The sequence below is a fragment of the Bactrocera oleae genome, chromosome 6 (assembly GCF_042242935.1).
Source record: "Bactrocera oleae isolate idBacOlea1 chromosome 6, idBacOlea1, whole genome shotgun sequence".
Classification (NCBI taxonomy): domain Eukaryota; kingdom Metazoa; phylum Arthropoda; class Insecta; order Diptera; family Tephritidae; genus Bactrocera; species Bactrocera oleae.
Genome location: NC_091540.1, coordinates 72,049,302 through 72,067,384, shown reverse-complemented (window position 1 = coordinate 72,067,384; position 18,083 = coordinate 72,049,302). Strand labels below are relative to the sequence as shown.

At 37.3% G+C, this 18,083-nt stretch overlaps 2 protein-coding genes and 1 long non-coding RNA gene across 3 annotated transcripts; 1 reads left to right on the top strand and 2 right to left on the bottom strand.

Annotated features, from left to right (window-relative positions):
- Positions 1-589: 589 nt before the first annotated feature.
- On the bottom strand, positions 590-1,434 carry LOC138857873 (uncharacterized). The gene is made up of 3 exons (XR_011397096.1): positions 1,238-1,434; positions 998-1,155; positions 590-944 (listed from the first exon to the last, which is right to left on the bottom strand). It is a non-coding gene; the product is annotated as an uncharacterized lncRNA (long non-coding RNA).
- A 5,117-nt stretch (positions 1,435-6,551) lies between these two features.
- Positions 6,552-7,934, top strand: LOC106623467 (uncharacterized). Its single transcript, XM_014243001.3, has one exon. The coding sequence runs from the start codon at positions 6,552-6,554 to the stop codon at positions 7,932-7,934; it is 1,383 nt and encodes a 460-aa protein (XP_014098476.3).
- Positions 7,935-8,369: 435 nt separating this feature from the next.
- Positions 8,370-9,511, bottom strand: LOC106623469 (uncharacterized). Its single transcript, XM_014243004.3, has one exon. It carries the CDS (start codon positions 9,349-9,351, stop codon positions 8,719-8,721), a length of 633 nt encoding a protein of 210 aa, XP_014098479.1. The 5' UTR covers positions 9,352-9,511; the 3' UTR covers positions 8,370-8,718.
- Positions 9,512-18,083: the final 8,572 nt, after the last annotated feature.

Sequence of the window (18,083 nt, the reverse complement as noted above, 5' to 3'; positions counted from 1 at the left end):
AAGTTTCGAGAGAATAATCTGACTTTATTTCAAAGGCGTTATCTGGGGAGTTAGTATTATATAATATATGTATATACACATACATATATACTTTAACGCTAAAAAAGCTATATTCGCTCTCAAATGACTTACCAAATCCTGAAAGAAATAGGAACTAATGCTGTGATTAGTCAGGTACTCAATATTCATTTAACTCAAGCTTTTATTGAACTCAGGAGAATGAGCCTTTTTAATTATTTTTTCTAGCATCTCTGATGATGTATCCATAATTTCGGCACAAATATTCTTTTTCTTCATAGAAAGCAAATTGAAATCCTCTTTCAAAATGAGCCTCAAAGAGGTTATTCTACCGGTAAAATACTGAGCGGAACTCCTATGGATTCAGAGAGACAGTCTTTCCGAGAATTTCGATCATTTCATGGTAAGTATTTGATAGTTTTAGAGACCGGTTTCTACTCTTTAAGGTTTAGGGTTCCAACGATTTGTAATAGCCATTCATCCCACCTGAATATATTTACAATTATTAAAAAAATTCAAGCGCTTTGCCGAGGCAGATTTTTGTAACAAATATCCAAATCGAATTATTTCTTTGCATGCCATTTATTGGCCGTCAACAACAACGGTGCATAAAAGTATATAATCGTCTGATGGATCTACGCCAGTTAAAGGATTTGTAAGTGTAATACAAATCTAACGGTGATCTTTCACACATCACCCACAAAATATTAACCACAAAATCAAAGCAACAACAGCTTTGCAACAAAAAATGCAAACACAGCTTCTCGTAAAGTATAGCTAAAGAAATTGAGAAGCAGAGGTTGGAGAGCAAAACACGAAGATGAAATCGAGATGTCTAAACATATTTGAGAAAGAGTATCTAAAGAAGCCAGCAAGAATTCCCGCAGCTCCGATTTTTCCTCTTCACGAGCTGTATGTTTGGAAAACTACAAGACACTGGAATGTAATCACACACACACATATATATATACATATATACATATAGATTTGGATGCACACAAATGGGAAGCTGCTTGCTTGAGTTGCCTGCTTGTGCGTCTCTTTGATTTAAGAGATTTCAGGTCCCTGTGCCGCCGTCCGCTCTCCTCAGCTCCCTCACAGTCGGTGCCTGGGCGCTTTACAAGATTTTCAATTTGCCTTGCGGATGAGTTTGTGTACAAACATAAATATACAGAGAGGTGTATGCATATGAATAATATTGATATGTAAATTTGCTTACGATAGACAGACGATTCTGATGCTCAGATGTGCGGAATTCGGCCTTAGGAAATACAGTATTTTTGCACATTTCCCATCCGCATTTCACACTTAAATATACAATTTTGAAATCGAATATATTTAAGCTGTCTCATTTGATTGGTTCAACGCCTTCGCCCGAAAATAAATTCATACAACATAGAGATTTTGTGTTATGAATATTTCCCAAAAAGTGAATAACTTTATTTGTTAGATATACTGTTGCCTACACGTATGAGAATACGTATGAGTATACGTATGTATACAAGTGTGTAGGTTTCCATGAAGTGTTGCCTGATCGTCTTAGTTTCTACTTGATTGCCAGTGATTTGGTTTTGCAGATAACAAGCGGGTGTTCACTCGCATTTGCCGACATAACGGTGAACGAGCTATAAACAAATGCTTAAGCTGAGGAAATTTGAGTTTTGCTAACAACAGTTTGTAATTGTATCATAGTTTGTACATTTATATGATTCTCATTTCCGCACTTTAGCGGCATGATCCGATAAACAAAAGTATCAGCTTGTTCTTGCATATAAGCTAACGATGTCTAAAAGAGCAAAATGGAAAAGAACAGAGAACCTGAATCAATTACATAACGTGCTGAATTCGATTTAAATGCAATATATTTTTCTCTTTCGACTCAATTTAACAACAATGTGTCTCAGTTTAGCACTAACTTTAATTTTGTGAGAAAATTGTATTGAATACATAAATAGCGAAGAGATGAATCACTTGCGCTAGATTTTCCAATGCTATGATGCACACACCCCAATTCTCAACCTACCGTTATACTATGTGAATTTTACGCCAATTCGGTGTTTAACATGAAACACCATTCATAAATTCAGAGTTTACCAGACAAATAGTTTTATTGTACTTCATATTAAAGACGAATTGCTGGTGTTTTTGGAGATTCAATTGCATTACTCGCATTATTATGTTTTTTCAGTTTATCATCAGGTACTCACATTGTTATATATAAAGTGTCAATTTAACTGAGAGTTCCTTAAACTCCTCAGTACAAAAACACTTAATTGTTGCTGATAAAGACAAACTCTTAAACTAGAGTGGCGAATGTGAGTTATCTTTCCAAATTAACAATGGATATGAAGTCTTCGAAATAAGAAGCGAAAATATTTATGTGATACTAATTTATCTCTAGAGAATTCGGGAGAATACTTTCAGACTCAGAAAATGCTTTCATAATTATTTCAATAACTTACATATGCCAGGCAGATTTTCTGATATTCCAGCAGCTTCCTAAAGCACAGATGCACTTTTCAGGTTTACTTTATAAGTATCTGCCGGGCCAGACGGTGCCTTTAGACAAAGCTTTTGCTCGAATCTGATAAAAACTTATTCCCAAATAATTGCCTAATCTGAAAATTTAAAAAGCAACCACTCGAAGCGATTCTTACTAAATAGTCCACTACGCAAATATTGCAAAAATAGTTCTAATAATCTGAGCACTTTGATGGCTCTGCTTAATTTTGTTGAATAAGTAATACTTTAAATGTGCTATATTTCGACTTTAGTGCTCTAATATCAATAACAAATACACAAAGATATGAACAAGTGCTTTATATCGCTTTTGTGGAGCGTATTGCAGGCAGACAACCAGAAAGACACTAAAATCAAGACACATAATCGTGATATATTCATATATGAGTGCCGGTAGTTGTAGTGTTCGCTGCGTCCCTGTAGCAGTTGAAGGGTTTCTGAAATTATCCGCTTAGATCACTCAACTAAAAAACTCAATTTGCATATTAATATTTCCAAAAGGCGAGTGTGGGACTATTTTTGGCCTATTTTTTGTGCAAGCACGAGTTTTCCACTTTTGAGATTTCGATTTGTTTTCTATTTTCGTCGGCCAAATACACATATGGCACATACATACATACATATATGATGGAATATACAATACCAGATCTGAGTTCACTTCGCCATTGTGCTAAGAATGTTCGGCGTCGGTTGTTGCGGCTTGTCTTCCTTTGCATGCCTGATTTTTGCTTTTGTTTCAACGGTGAATCCATGTAGTTCCTTATATATACGAGTATATATGCATGTGTGCTTATAAGCGTACTTGTAAGTTTTTTTAGGAAACATGTGTTTTTCGTTATCCCTAAAGCCTTTTACGGCCGTTCGTAATACACCGACAAACACACACATTTACATATATACGAGTACCTTCTAGGTTGTTGTACAATGATACTGGAGAATTGTGGGCGCTTACATACTTCGCCTGCATTCTTCGGAAATCACACACATTTACAAACTCAATTCGCTTGTTTACCTTATGAGCATTTTGTACCGTTATTTAAGAGCTTCAAACGGTAAAATGATTTCAGGCACGCTTACATCAAACCGCTTTCGGCTGCTAGCTCTTCGTTCTTCCCCGTTGGCTTGTTGGTATGTTTGTATGCGTACGAAGGAAATCCCCCAGAAATATTTTGGAATCTAGATTTTTTGCACACACTCAGCTATATGTAAATATATACGTTTGTATTTCGATCCAAACTCTCACGTGTTCAAGCAGTTGAACAAATTTCATAAATTGCTTACATTCATTCGTGCATCGCACACCCACACCTACATACATACATATGTTTGTGCCAAGTGTTGCATATACAGGTGCTCGTGTTGTCATAACGGCGACGCTCACCCCATTCGCCTTGTATTATTGGTCTTCGTGACACATTACTCCTGTTGTCTCTTGTGTTTGTATGCCTTTTCGATGAGCATAATATTGTGACATTATTGAGTAAATTTTGTCAATTGGGTTTTGTTGGCTTCGATACCAGCCACCCTCCTGGGGAAATGACATAAATAACATATGTATTACATGTGTTTCGCTTTAGTTGCTCACTTATTTCATAAAATTAATTCAATATTTTTCATAAGCTCACGAAATGATGGCTTTGGAATGTCTGTATGTAAGGGTATAGCTTTTATTTACAACAATAAAAACAAACTTGGAATAAAATTCTATAGCGGTAGTTATCGGTAGAACACATATTTGGAGTATGATATCGAGATCGGACCCATTGCACAGGGTTACTTACATATTTCATGGTCAAAAGCCTTTTTCTTTGAAAATATAAGACTTAAAAGAGTTTCCTTCTAATTCCTTCTAATAGGACCGCCATTTGTTTGATGAGTTTTTCGACACACCTTGCACCCTCTGCTGCTTTAAACCAAAGTTTCCAATTAGATCAAAAAACTTGGACGCTATAATTTACTAAGTTGTAAACTATTTAGTTCAGCATTAGCACTTCTAATTAAGCTCTTCGTCAAAAGAAAGATGTAAAATGGTCCCGGTACTAAGTGAAAACGTTTTTACCTACATTCAATATTTAAACCAAGTAAAAAACGAAGCGTGTTTCAAACTTCGAAAAATAAAACTGAATTCGAACTTCTGTTTACACGGAAATTATTTTTTGTAATAGCAAAGTACAAACCGTTATAAATGACGAGCTATCATCCATTGACACTACATACAAAAAAGAGGCGTTTTGGTGAAGCGTGTTCTACTGTGCCCAACACTTGACGATTTGTCACACCCTTGTCGCTCAGTTTTAATACTTACGAGATGAAGTTAAAGACTTGGAGCAGCTTCACATAACTGAGTCAATGCAATTTGCATGTTTAGTAAGCTTTGCAGATGCTTTTTGTTTTCGGATCGAAACAACATTCTGCGTAGCGGAACAGCGCCATTACACCACCTCTGTAGGAGCAAACTTCCTGCTCCTCCCGGAAACATTGATAATGCTATCTGCTAAAGTGTTGTGCATCGTAAAAGCTCCAGTTTATTTCAAACATTATAATTTTGTTGACAGCTCTACAACTGCCATATTAATGTGTATGTATGTGTATGCTTGTTAGTATGTAGTATGTGATGGATTCTCTGGCACTAAATTCACACTAGAAAGTTCTGCTTAATAAAGAATTTCATAAACCACTTGAGCAAAAGCGTTGACATTGAGCCATTAAACTTAGAATTTACTCACGACTATTAAATTTAGACGCACTAAAACTGTTCAAGTATGAATGTAGAGCAACAAAAAATCACTTTCAAAAAATTAAATACTACAAGTACACTGCTCAGTTGAGCCAGCAGAGACCTCAATTTCCGGTTGTAAAGAACTAACTAAGGCAATAAAACACAACACAAACAACTTTAATACAAATGCCTGGATGTAGGTTGTTACTGATAATTTTCGTACAAATATTCATATGCACGTGTGTATGTGCTCATATGCAGTAAATGTTGCTGGGAACGGCTCGCTACTGGTTTATTATGACAAATGTTTGATGTTTGTGGCAACAACCGTCTTGGCCCGCGAAAACTCGAAAAGCTCAAAGCACCTAATAGGAAATGTTTGCCATGCTTTTATAAATTATCGTTGGTTAAGCTCAGATATGATGATCTTAATTTGATATTTTTTTATAGTTTTGCTTGATAAAGAAATAATGCATGCATTGAATCCGATTTGCTATTTATACTACTTTCAACAATACATAGATAGAGAAATCGAGTTCGGATTTCTTCCGCCCTTTATCCCATCATGCGAGGCCCTTTATCTCGTACATAATCTTGCAAATAAGCTTAAGATATACTAAAAATATTTGCTGCATTATCCTAATCCAAATTGTCGTCTTCGTTGCTCTAATTTTGTCAATTAACTTCAACTTACTTGGCATAATTGTCAGTTACCGAACGGGAGAACCTGTCAACTCGTGAATATTACCCAAACTTTCGATCGGACGAAGTAAATTCAGAATAAATTTTCCTACAGGGGACACTTTGTTAAGACAGATACGGCGAAAATAGTGAAACAAAAATAAAACATGTTGTAACTCAACTCAAAAATATTTGTAAGAATAATTTCACTTTTAAATATTCGTCTCAGCTGGCCCCGGCGCAAACAGGTAGAACAATCGGCGACCCAGGAACGTCCAGTAGTTAGTTAGTGACCAGCAGTCGCGGTCATAAAGAAATAAGCCAGCAGTAAAGTGGCATACATACATATATATTAGCAAACACTTTAGACGCAGTGGCAAAAACGTCTACCGAACATTTAAATTCAGTCCAATTTCGACGGCGAACCGCAAAAGTAACAGTGGCAAGCAGTAGTAAGAAAACAGTTAGACGCCTAACTGAAACAAATTGAAGTGTTAAAGAGTCTCGGTAAAGTTGAGCTGAGTTAAGTGCTCTTCAACAAATTGGCATAAAAAAGTTTTCGAATAATTCGACAAAGTTTGCTGTGAACTTGAGAGTTGTCGAGTATTTAAGGATGTCGTTGAAGGATTTCATAACTCTGCTGTACATTATGTCAGTGGGGGGGGTGTACGCAACGGAGATGGTCGTAAATTTACATGAATCGCAAGTTCAGACGACCGGGTGTGTCGTTGATGTCTCAGTAAAGGATTTAAGTAATATTCACCAAAATAAGTTATTAGAAAAATCCAAAGAAAGCAACAAAGAAAACACAAGTAAAGAATCGCCAACTTTGCGGATTTTAAGCAGAGAGCTGAACAGTAGTGAAACCAGCAATTTAACTGAGAGTGAATTGTTGTCTAAGCGCGCACGCAATTTGCCCAACATGGGCATCATGTCAAAGCGGCCGATAACGCTTTTCGCGCCCGAGTCGAAGCCTTTTAATATACTCAGTCAACTGCAACTGGATGAAATACACGACGCTCAAGAGCAGCTTCTGCTCAATCCGGAACAACTAAAGGCAGTTAAGAAATTGAAAAAGAAAAAAAAGAAGAAGAAGAAGAAAAAGAAGAAAAACAAGAACAAAAAGAAACCGATCGGTGAGGACGCCACCATATTCTATACTCAGCTCACCACAAAGCGACCTCATTACTATCACACGATTACAACCACCAAAGTGCCGAAAAAAGTCAAGTATATCGTGCGCAAAAAGAGCACGCTAAAAAAGAAAAAGAAAGAATATCTGAATCACTTGAAGCATGTTCTCTACCCGTTCATCAAGTTTATCGCCTTCTTTACGGTACTCAATCCATTCACATTGAAAGTGTTCCTCTTTGCGCTCATTTCACCAGTTGTCTTTGGGTTTCTGGGCTTTATGGCGCTTAGCTTTATGGTAAAACCGGGACTTCATCTACTTTTCGATGTGAAAAAGCGCGTGGACATCATCAAGCAAAAGAAATGGCGTGAGAAAATACGACGTGAACGTTGGCGCCACGGCCGTCGGCCGATCACCATACATAAGCACTACTATAAGAATGTGGTTGTGCCACAACCACATAAACCGAAGCCGCCACCGCATATATTGTCGCATCCACCACCGCCGAGTTGGCCCGAGTGGGTGCGTTCGGATCAAATTAATTTCAAACCAAAACCGCAGCTTCAAAGCCTACCGAAAGGGATCTATCGGAACGAACATCATGAACGATTTCGACCGAAAAATTTACGCTTTAATCCAATATTGCCTGAGGTTAACGACGAAATCGAGAACTGGCCTTATGGATCAACGCCATTCGGTGCAAGACCACCACCGAAAATTGAACACGAATCATTCCAGTTTAAACGCCCACGTCCAAAGTTGCGTCATCGCAATCACTTTGTTCCGCCACATTACGGGAAGACAAATGCCAGTTCACTTTCTCCAAGCGTTTCTGCAGATTTTGAGGATGCCTCCTTTTTGTAGGCTTTAATTGATAATGATAAACACTTACTTTAATATAAGAAATAGTCAGGTATCTAAAATAAAAGACTGCTCAAATATAATCGTTGTTCTCTTTACTATTTGAAAAGAAAAGTGTCAGGAATGATGAATTATGGTGGTATAAATCTCAAAGCTTTTTGTTTTTGTTTGGTTTAAGCTTCAGTTCAGTTATTTTCATGTCTGCCTTCTTCGACTTCTGATAAATGACAACGATAGCATCAGGTCACGACTGATTGACCACCAGTAGATTGTGTGTCTTGAGATCTTTTCTCAGTTCTAGCAACAAGTTTTCATACAAGCTAATAGTGGGTCGATGAAATGAGTTGTGTCTGTTAGCTTGATGCCATACATAAGTTAAATTTACGATACGAATAAAACTTACTAAGGACTACGTTAAGTAAAGAGAAATATATAAAATAGTGAAATTTTGAGAAAAGAATTGCAAAATGCCATCCTTAAAATATATTTGCATTCTTTTGTCATTAAACATTTCTCAATAAAAATGTGTGCCGAGTTAAAATAAAAAAAAATTTACTGTGATTTTCTGATGAGTACATTAAGCACTTGGAGCGATTAAAGCGATCCTTTGCTTAGTTTACGCATCCGAATGAAGGATCTACCAAATAAGAGTTACATAGGCTCATACTTAACCAATCGCACCTTACAAAAATATAATATTTTAATGTGGTTTGTACAACGTATAAATATATGTGCAGCCCCGAATGGCAATGCAACCCGAAAGTAAGAAAACTTGACAAATATTGAATTACGGATTTACCAGCGACTTGATTAGTTCATCGTCTGCCGAGATATCCATGTGATAGAAACGAGAGCGCCGCATCAAGCGTTCCTCGTCGTCCATGAGGCCATAGACCTCCTCAATCGGCAGCGATACCTCGATCTCATTGGGCGTCAACAATTTACGCGCGTCCTTCCGGAAATTGTCAATAGTTTTGCGCATGTCTTCATGGGCCAGTATGAAGCTCTTCAACGAGGCAATTTCATTCTCCTTGGCGCTGCGTAAGTACTTCGTTTCGATCTTGTCGATATCGGCAATTAAACGAATGAAAAGAAAGTCGGCGTAGCGCTTTTTCACCTCCAGCTGCGACAGTTCGTCAAACCATGTGAACGAACGTGAATTCATGACAATAATGAAGGCCAGGAAAAGGACCTTGATAAGCACAATGATCATAATGAGTATTAGAGCGAAGTGTTCCAGTTCATTGTAGCAGAAATCGAGCAGATCCTTCCAGTAGATGAGATCGCGGCTGTTGTGCTTCAGTTCGTAGTGGAGAAAGCCAATGAATACCACCGTAAAGACCGACATGAACCAAATGTACGGATAGTGTTCTTGAAAGAACAGGTGTAGTTTTTGGCAAAATTTTCGGACTGTCAGCATTTTTAGTTACTTTTTAAAGACAAAATTTATGCTATTTTTTCAAATAAGAAATGTTTTTTGAAATTTTGTGCTGAATTTTGACAAAACGTTTCTATTTTTATGTTTCCTCTTTCTGATTTTGTACACGTTTTTGGTGTTGATTTTTCATTCAGCTACTTGAAGTTCGAATGTTTTCAGAAAGTTGCGTGTAAAATAAAGGGTGTTGCCATGTAGCCTTGCCAACTACCGAAAACTTGGCTTACATGAACTCTTCCTGAAAATCGACATTTTGTAACGGTTAGGTTACCAACACAAAGAGAGAAAGTGTATTATTGAGAAAAGTTAGGAGCTAAATTGGCAATCCTAATTAGGTTAAGCTATTGAGACTGTGCCAATTTTCGGTGCAGGATTACTTTATACGATGAAAAAAATATTTTCTTGATTTTATGTGACATCTCATTTATTATGTGAGAAACTGATCTTAATCTTAACTTCTCACACGAAAATTGTAAACTATCAAATCCTTCAAAGGCAACATTGCTATATAATTTAAGTAGCTCACATATTGGTATATTTTTACGCTATAAATACGTATACGGGTATACAAGTAGATTACCGAAGAACGGAAATCAATATGAGAAAAGCGGTACATGGAAACTGGGGTAACGTGTGGAACGTTCTCGCCTATTTTTGCGAAATTGTATTTATGTAATGCTTTTGGGATGTTTGGGCAAGAGTTTGAGACATTTTTAATATGTCGAAAAAGTGGGTGTGACCACATTCGTAGTTCACAGTGTGATTCCAATCCCTTCTATACAATCGATTTCTTAAAATGCCTAGGAGTTTTGAAGATAGGATGGATCAAAGGGCCTTAAGTGATAAGCAAACTTCTCATTTCATATGCACTGACTTCTTCTTCTTTATTTCTTCTTTTCTTCTTCTTTTTTAATCTGAATATATTATTTCATATTATTAACCTGAAGGGGTGGCTAGCGAGGTAGAAAAAAATTTTCATCTATTGACATGCCTCGCAGTTTCCATGGAAATCTTATTGCCATTAGACATTTTATTGATGTCGCACAATATTTATATGGACTTTCAACTTCGGTGCAAGTGCACAACGCAAGTATGTCATAGGACAACCGTCTCAGCACGCATCCATATGTGCGTATGCGTGAGCGTGTGAGTGTATGCGGGTGCGAGCAGCATGCTTTGTATGGGTGCGGGCACTCACGTGTTTCGCATACTCTCTTCGTTATTTGCAAATTTATTGAAATTCCTGTCTTTGGCACCTGCTCCATTGGCCTTACAAATGATCTGATTTCTATGAATATATATTTGTAGATATATACCTGTCTGTACATGTTCATGTGTGCAATTTTATTCAATTTTTTGCTGTTGCGAATATTGAAAACATGCATAACAATGTTGCAATTTCTGTGTATAAAATATTGCTCTTAAATGATGAAAAGAAAGAAATATGCTTTCACTTCCCATTGTCATGTTGCAGAGTCGTCAATGTTGTCAGCAAGCGAATATTATAATACCTTAGTGCAGTGGACTAAAATTTCTCTTAGTTTAAAGCAACTTGCAGACCCGGTGGCCCGAACTATATACAAAAATGAAGATTGATCCTATTCGTAATAACTGTTTAACTTTGGAGCGAACCTGTTGAATATTATTTCAATGTAATTTATTTCATAGTATTTAAAATCAAATCAAATTATGGATATACTCAGGTTTTATCTCAAAATTTTTATTTGCCACCCATATACATGTAGGTTTGTGGTTATCGGCTAAAATAACTTTTCGCAGCACCGAGACACAAGTTGTCGGGAATTGGTCAGCTAAAATTGATTTTTATTGGTGCAATGAGGCCTGTCGGTTCCAATGTAAACATATTTAGTGTATACATACGAACATCTGCAAGCGACAGTAATTATGCGGTAAGAGAGGGCATCGAAAGTCACAAACGTTGTCAACAACTTCCTTAACTTTTCGGCGTGGCTCTTGAAACATAAAGCCACTCGTGTTTAGACTATGGCTCCGGATGTGGGTGTATGTGTCAGTTAGTTTCTCATTATATAATGTTGTAGGTTGCCGGGGCAACAGGTACCGCATATACGAGTGCATACAGTTGTGTGTAATGAATTTAATTTTAATTACACAAACGCAAAGCGCACTCACACGCACACCCCGCAAAAAGTTATGATTAAGTGTGTGCATGCGCACAACTTTTATGTTTGAGTGTGTGTGTGTGCTCCGTTCGCGCGCTCCCATTAAGGTGTTATGAGTGGCTTTTATGTAGTCGCGTCCATGTGGATCAACTTAAATGTTAATTAAAGCTCAATAAATTCCAATTATACTCAATTCAACTCTACCTCCGCCGCCGCCCGCACCCGAACAGTATGCGGTTTTGTTATTTTATATTGCAAACATTTGTTTCAGAGTCAATTACAAATGAATACGAGCTGCTTATACACATACAAGCAGCTGAACACGCTCGTGTGCAAATAAATTAGCACTTAACACGAACTCTATGCGCTTGTTGTTGTTGGTGGTCTCCTTGGCGATGCCTTCATTACTCAAAACGAATTAATAAATCACATGGAACCTTCTACTTAGCTGTGTGGGGCTCCGCTTATAACTCATTTACAGTCGAAGGCCTTCCATGTACATATGCAAGATCTCGAGAAAAATGTGGCGGGAGGGATGTTGAGGCGTACTCATTCTTCTCAGCTGAGTGCTCCGTAAAAATCGGCTATTAATAAAATTATCTAAAAAAGGACTTGAAGAAAAGGCCTTTTTTAATGCCTCAAAGGTAGTTTTCTGAAGAATTCTTATTTCAGATTTTACGTTTGGCCACGAAAAAGATATGCATTCAGGTTCAAGCTATCGATAACTTGCGGGAACTGTGAGTCGAACGACTGGCCGACTCGCAGACGCACCAAAACGTGTCCAAGTTTAGTGGACAGAAGGTATGTGGACAAAGTCGCTGGAACTTGAGCGGTAGCAGAAACAAATAAAGATAAGAAGCATCAACGCTCTCAGAAATATCGATGGAAGTCTTAGCAAACCTTATTTAAAATGAAAAACTCCATAACAGTAAGAAAATGGAAGTTTATTCACGGAGTTTATATATCTTCTCCTGTTATATAACAATTTCCCTGCCACACAAATTGTGGGAGAATCATCAATTTTCTAGAAAACATTTTTCATGAAAGTTTTCTGAGTCATTCTGTCCAGGTCAGTATTTAGGAAATTGCATAGGGAGGATACTCTGATGTGTCGGTTAGGCACAGGAATCTCGTCATGTTGCGGTTGCACCCGTAAGTTCCGAAAAGTTCCACGAATAATAAAGGTTCAGTGGAAAACATATGCTATCTGATATACCTATGACCTCGCATGCGGGAGGTCACAACAAAACCAACACCAACATCAGCAACGTCGAAGAGCTACAGTGTTTGCGCCTGTCAAAACTTTGCGGGGACATTCTTTATTGTTTTGTTGATTTTTCGATTTGCGAATTTCCAAATTTTCGTTAGCAAAACTCGTCTGTGCAAACTCAAACAGGATACACGAGCTGTCGGAAAATGCACACACACTTCTGTGCAAACATATTTCAATACAATTTTGCATAGATGCGTCTATTGTGTTAATACAAATAAGTACATACGGGCATGGATTAGGTGTATATGTGCGTGCGCCAATTGTTTTCCATGGTGGTTTCAAATTCACCCTGCCTTCCTTCCACCCGTTGCCGGGCTCCTCACAACGGCAGCAGCAGCCTTGTCACCACTACATTGATGTGGCGTGGAAATTATTGGCTTGGGATTTAATTAAGTCGCGATCTCCCATAGTTTGCTTTATTGATCCCCCTGACAACAACAGTGGCGGTGCGTTGGCGATGGGGAAATAAAATTGAATTTCCAATGAGTTGGAGCAACAAATATCAATGGAGCGTAAAGCATGTACAATCAGCGCCACAATCTAACGCGAGCACACCCACACACACATACTGTTGCACACGAAGGGCGCCACTAATTCTAATGGTAGCTAAAACGTGTGCGGTTTGTTGAAAGGATAAATATTTCACAGGTTTACCGACACATTCACGCACACACATACGAGTATGCTCCTACATGTGTGTGCGTGTACTTGAATGTGTTTAGTGGAGTATGTACAGTGGCGTGTTGAAAAAACCACTGAAAGTAATTTAGCTGCAAACAGGCGGCTGAAGTGCCAAGCGGTTTGTGTGGCGTGGTGAGATGAGCTGCGGCAAGGTGAGCTGAGGCGAGTTTAAGTTGCAGCTGCAAAATGAACGAAGGAGATGAAGGCAATTTCTTTGCGAGTGCGGTTGAGAAGAGCTGAAAGGTTCGAGAGAGAAAAGTGATGCGTCTGCAATTAAAAAGCAATTATACTTGTACAGTTGGTTGATTGTACGTGATATGTTGCTGATTGCCTGCTATTGGCAGTTAACCAAAGGTTGCACCCTAACCAGGGTGGCTATGATTGCTTATTGAATGTGGTACAACCCTTTTGCTTCTAAAAATGTTTTACTTTTTTCGAGTATAAAAAAATCAACCTCGTTTTACAGTAAAATTTGTATGAATAAAAATAAAATCATTTGTATTTAATTTTAATGAGAGTTAGAAATAGTGCACCATGCTCTAATTAATGAAAAAATGAAATATTTTAAAAAAACTCGGCACGTTCCCAACCCTGAGTATGAGTGGATTGAATTAATACGCTGGTTAGTCGAAAATGAAGCTTTGAAACTCAAAGTTAACATAAAGGTTACAGTGACGAAGGATCAGGACTAGATGAAATCGTTATAAATCTTCACATAATTTCTATGTAGCCAATATAATATCAGGTTCATCAACTTGCAATTAGTTTTGTCAACCCTACTGAGAAAGCGAGGAATATTAATCAATTGTTAATACCAAAAATCTCTAGCCACCAAAACAAACGGTTCAAATAGCATAATTTTAATTTCGGAACCGGCAATCCATTTCTTTCATCGTCTTTCATGAAATCGAAAGCGAATTTTTAGAAACATTTTTTGTTTTTATTACTCCTTTATCCAAAATAATTATTCAGAAGTGCTTTCGCGAAATACGCAACAAATCTCTGTCGCATATTTCAATTCAATTGCATTTGCAAACTTTTCCGCCAATTTTCGCTTGTCTCTCGAGGCGAATTCAGTTAACGCCACAATCGTCACTCACATTCGCCGAAAGTGTGGCGAAGTGGTTGCAGAACTGTCGAGCTAGCAGCTGTGTTATTCGCAAACTATGCTGCTATGTTGGATGCCACTACGACTTAGTGAAGCGTCACTTGCGCCTTCGCAGCTTTTAAGTTTTTTGCAGGCAGCTCCAAATATTGCAATTGTGAATAAGGTTTTGCTCTTCTTTTTTCTTAGGAGGGGTTTGTGTGTAAAACCAAATCGCCTTTGGGAAATCAATATGCTTGTCCTGGCACCACATTTGGTTTTGCACATGCATATTCCTGATTTTAATCAATTCGGCGCAGTTTGGTTTGTAGGAATTTAGTGAGAGCATTTGGTCAATCATGAAATCTCCGCTCAACGTCAACAGATTGTGCCGTGTGAACGGCTTTATGTGGCAACAGTGTGACCATATTTCTAGTTCAAACATTTTTGGTAAGCATTTCGGTTTCAATCTCTATTATGGTGGCAAAGAAACTTGACTTCTTGCGACTTATTGGAATTTATATTGACCTATTTACTTCTTAATACTGACCTTTCATAAGGAATTAAAAAGAAGAAGAGAGAAGGAGAGTAAAATTTTTGGTTTAATTTAGACTTTAGTTAAATAGACTTGATTTAACCAATCTATTAGTTTATAGTGAAAAAATTTCAGTGAAATGAATAGAACAATATTGCGGGAAAATATTTTGGTAATTTTTTTATGAATATTTTTTTCTATCAACAACTCGCTACTGCATATTTCCTTTTTCAAAATCCATATATTTTATACTAATACATTTGAATAAATACAATCTTCGCAATCACAATTCCTGTAAGCCATTCACTTAAATGGCAATTATGTTGTCAATAGTTAAATGCTTTTATTTGGAAATGAGCCAAATATTTTCACGAAACATTATTTTATTCATATATTTACCAACAACTTAAAAATTAAGTTTATTTCACGAATTTACAAAAGCTGTTACGTTTTTGTTTATAATTTACTTGCTGTTATTTGCTTCACAGAACCTCACGAAATTTATTTAACTATATAACAACTTCATTCCTCGAAAATTTAAAACCCGAAAGTTTTCAAATTATGTAGATTCTAAAAATAAGTACCGAGCCTTATTATAATTCATTTGCATTCGCAGATTCAGGGTCAAAGCATCATATCGTGAGTTAAAACTGTTCGCGGCTACATTTTGGCTTATTGGTTCGCTGAATTCCTGATGCCCTCCAAGCACTAATCGCTTTCGGGTATTCACCATACGCTCGGTTTCAATTGCATTTTTTTTTATGGTATGTTGCAAGCGTAATAACAACAAAGCTAGCGTTTTTATTGCATCTCCGCATAATTGTGGCGGCTCCCTCTTCGGACTACGTTATTAATATTTCTGCGTAGATTCATTAAATGTGCCATGTGTTGCCAATGCAATAAAAAAATTCCTCGTCGGCGTTCGTGTTGAAAGCGGAAATCGCAAAGTTGTAGTCGACGGAAAGCCCTGCAACGCTTGGTGTTGCAAGTGGAAAGTTTAAAAGGGTAAATTAAAAGTTAAAGCACATGTTGTTTTTGTTTTGTGAAATGTTATATTGTTATTGTAACTTTTATTTGCAACAAGAATTTCGCTTTTGCTTGGCTTGGGCAAATTTGGTGAGTGCTCGTTCGGGAATTTGTCGTGCTTTAACTGCTTTTGCTAGTGCTTCATTCTAAGTGTTCTTGTTGTTGCTGTTGCTTTTGCTGTTGCTGTTTTAGCTTTTGCACTGGACACTTTTGTTGCTGCTCAACTCAATTGAGCAATTCACGTTGCACGCACGCGTGACTTTCACGTTTTATGCAAAATTGCGTTCGTTTTAATTGGTCTATTGTGCTACTGAGACCATCTTGTGTAATTCTCTGAACGGTACTTTGCTCTACAGTTGAGTTGGCTAAACTGTAAATGAGTTTTATTAAACCAAACATTTGTTTTTATGAATACATAATTTGTTCATTGGCCAACTTTGGAGAGCTCCTGGAGTTAGTCCCCGCGAGTTGATGGAACATTTGGGATGTGAGACAACGCACAAACTTGTACAGCTGAGCTGATACGATTGACGAGTGCATTCGAGGCCTGACTACCACTGTCTTTGATTCAAATCACAACTAGAAAATGCAGATTTGTTGGACAATTTTTAAGCTTCTGACATGGTCAAAAGTTTCTAACAGAAAACTCCATTTGCCTTGCAACACATCAAGGATGACAGGAAGAACGGCGAAACAATGCTAAAAAATATGACGTAGAAAACCTATTAACGTCTATACTAAAATATATTTTGAAAGCTTTGAACTGTGTAGCCAACTTTTTAAAACAGATAAGGTCTTCAGGTTGGGTTTCACGTGGTATTTAAAGTTTCTTAGAAACATAATTGGTTTGGAAACTTCTGTTCTGCATTTAACGTAGGGTCTACAAAAAAATATTGGCCTTCGCACCACAAATGTGCAAGGAAAAAAAATTATTAGCAGTGTCTAAGTATTTAATGTGGACATATTTTCCTGAAATGAGCTTGCCACATTTCCAAAATATGAAAATATATCAATCAAGAAAAACTTTAGTTTAAAAAAAAAGTTTGGAAAAAGTGAAAGGAGGCAGAATATTTAAAAGCAAGTTCCACGTGTTTTATTTATATCCCTAACGAGTTCCTCTTGCTTTAAAATAAAGTTAATGCAACATGCAGACAGCTGATAGAAAAAGCGCAGCAACCTTAAGACATATTTAGACATACTTATATACGCTAACATTTTGTTGCGTGTGGAGATATATATTTGTGAAAAGGGTTTAGTATCGTGACCGTAATAAGGGTTTCGGACACTTTTATTTTCACATCAAGGAGAAGTCAACTGAAAAGCGTTTAAAATTTACAACCTAAATTCGGTTAGTAATCTCGGTTATTAACTTCGCATTGTCGCCTCTAGTAACAAATTTTGACAAAGGACTCTCGTGACACTCTTGTGTGCTCGTAGGTATGTATGTACTTGTAGTTTGTAGGTACTCTCGCACGGAAGTTTCTGTGTTTGTATTGGCAATCGGAGCGCGTGGGTTATGTCATAAAATGTGGCAAAAATGGCTAACGCTCACACTCACACACACTTCTATATACAAGTATGTTACTTCATAAAGTTACATCAAAAGTGGCAACAAAGGATAATACTTGTGTGCTATATGCGTTCGATGAAAGTAAGCCATCCCGAGCTGCAACACGCATTCGCCATAAAACTTGGGAAACGTTTTCCATTATGCTAAGAGTGTATTCGATTTTCAATACTCTTCAGCGGGTTTTGCCGATGTGGGGAAGCGAGTGCTGTGAAAAACATATTCGAAAATGAAACCTAAAAACAACAAAAAGGCAAAAAGTTAAAAAATAATAAAACGTCGAACATGAAAAATCACAGAAAAGCATAAAAAGTGATGGCACATTTAAGTGTGTGGCGATTTTATTATGTTCTTTTTTCGAGAATGAGAATTTCTATTACACAAACAGTGAGAGTGTCGGCGAATGTCGA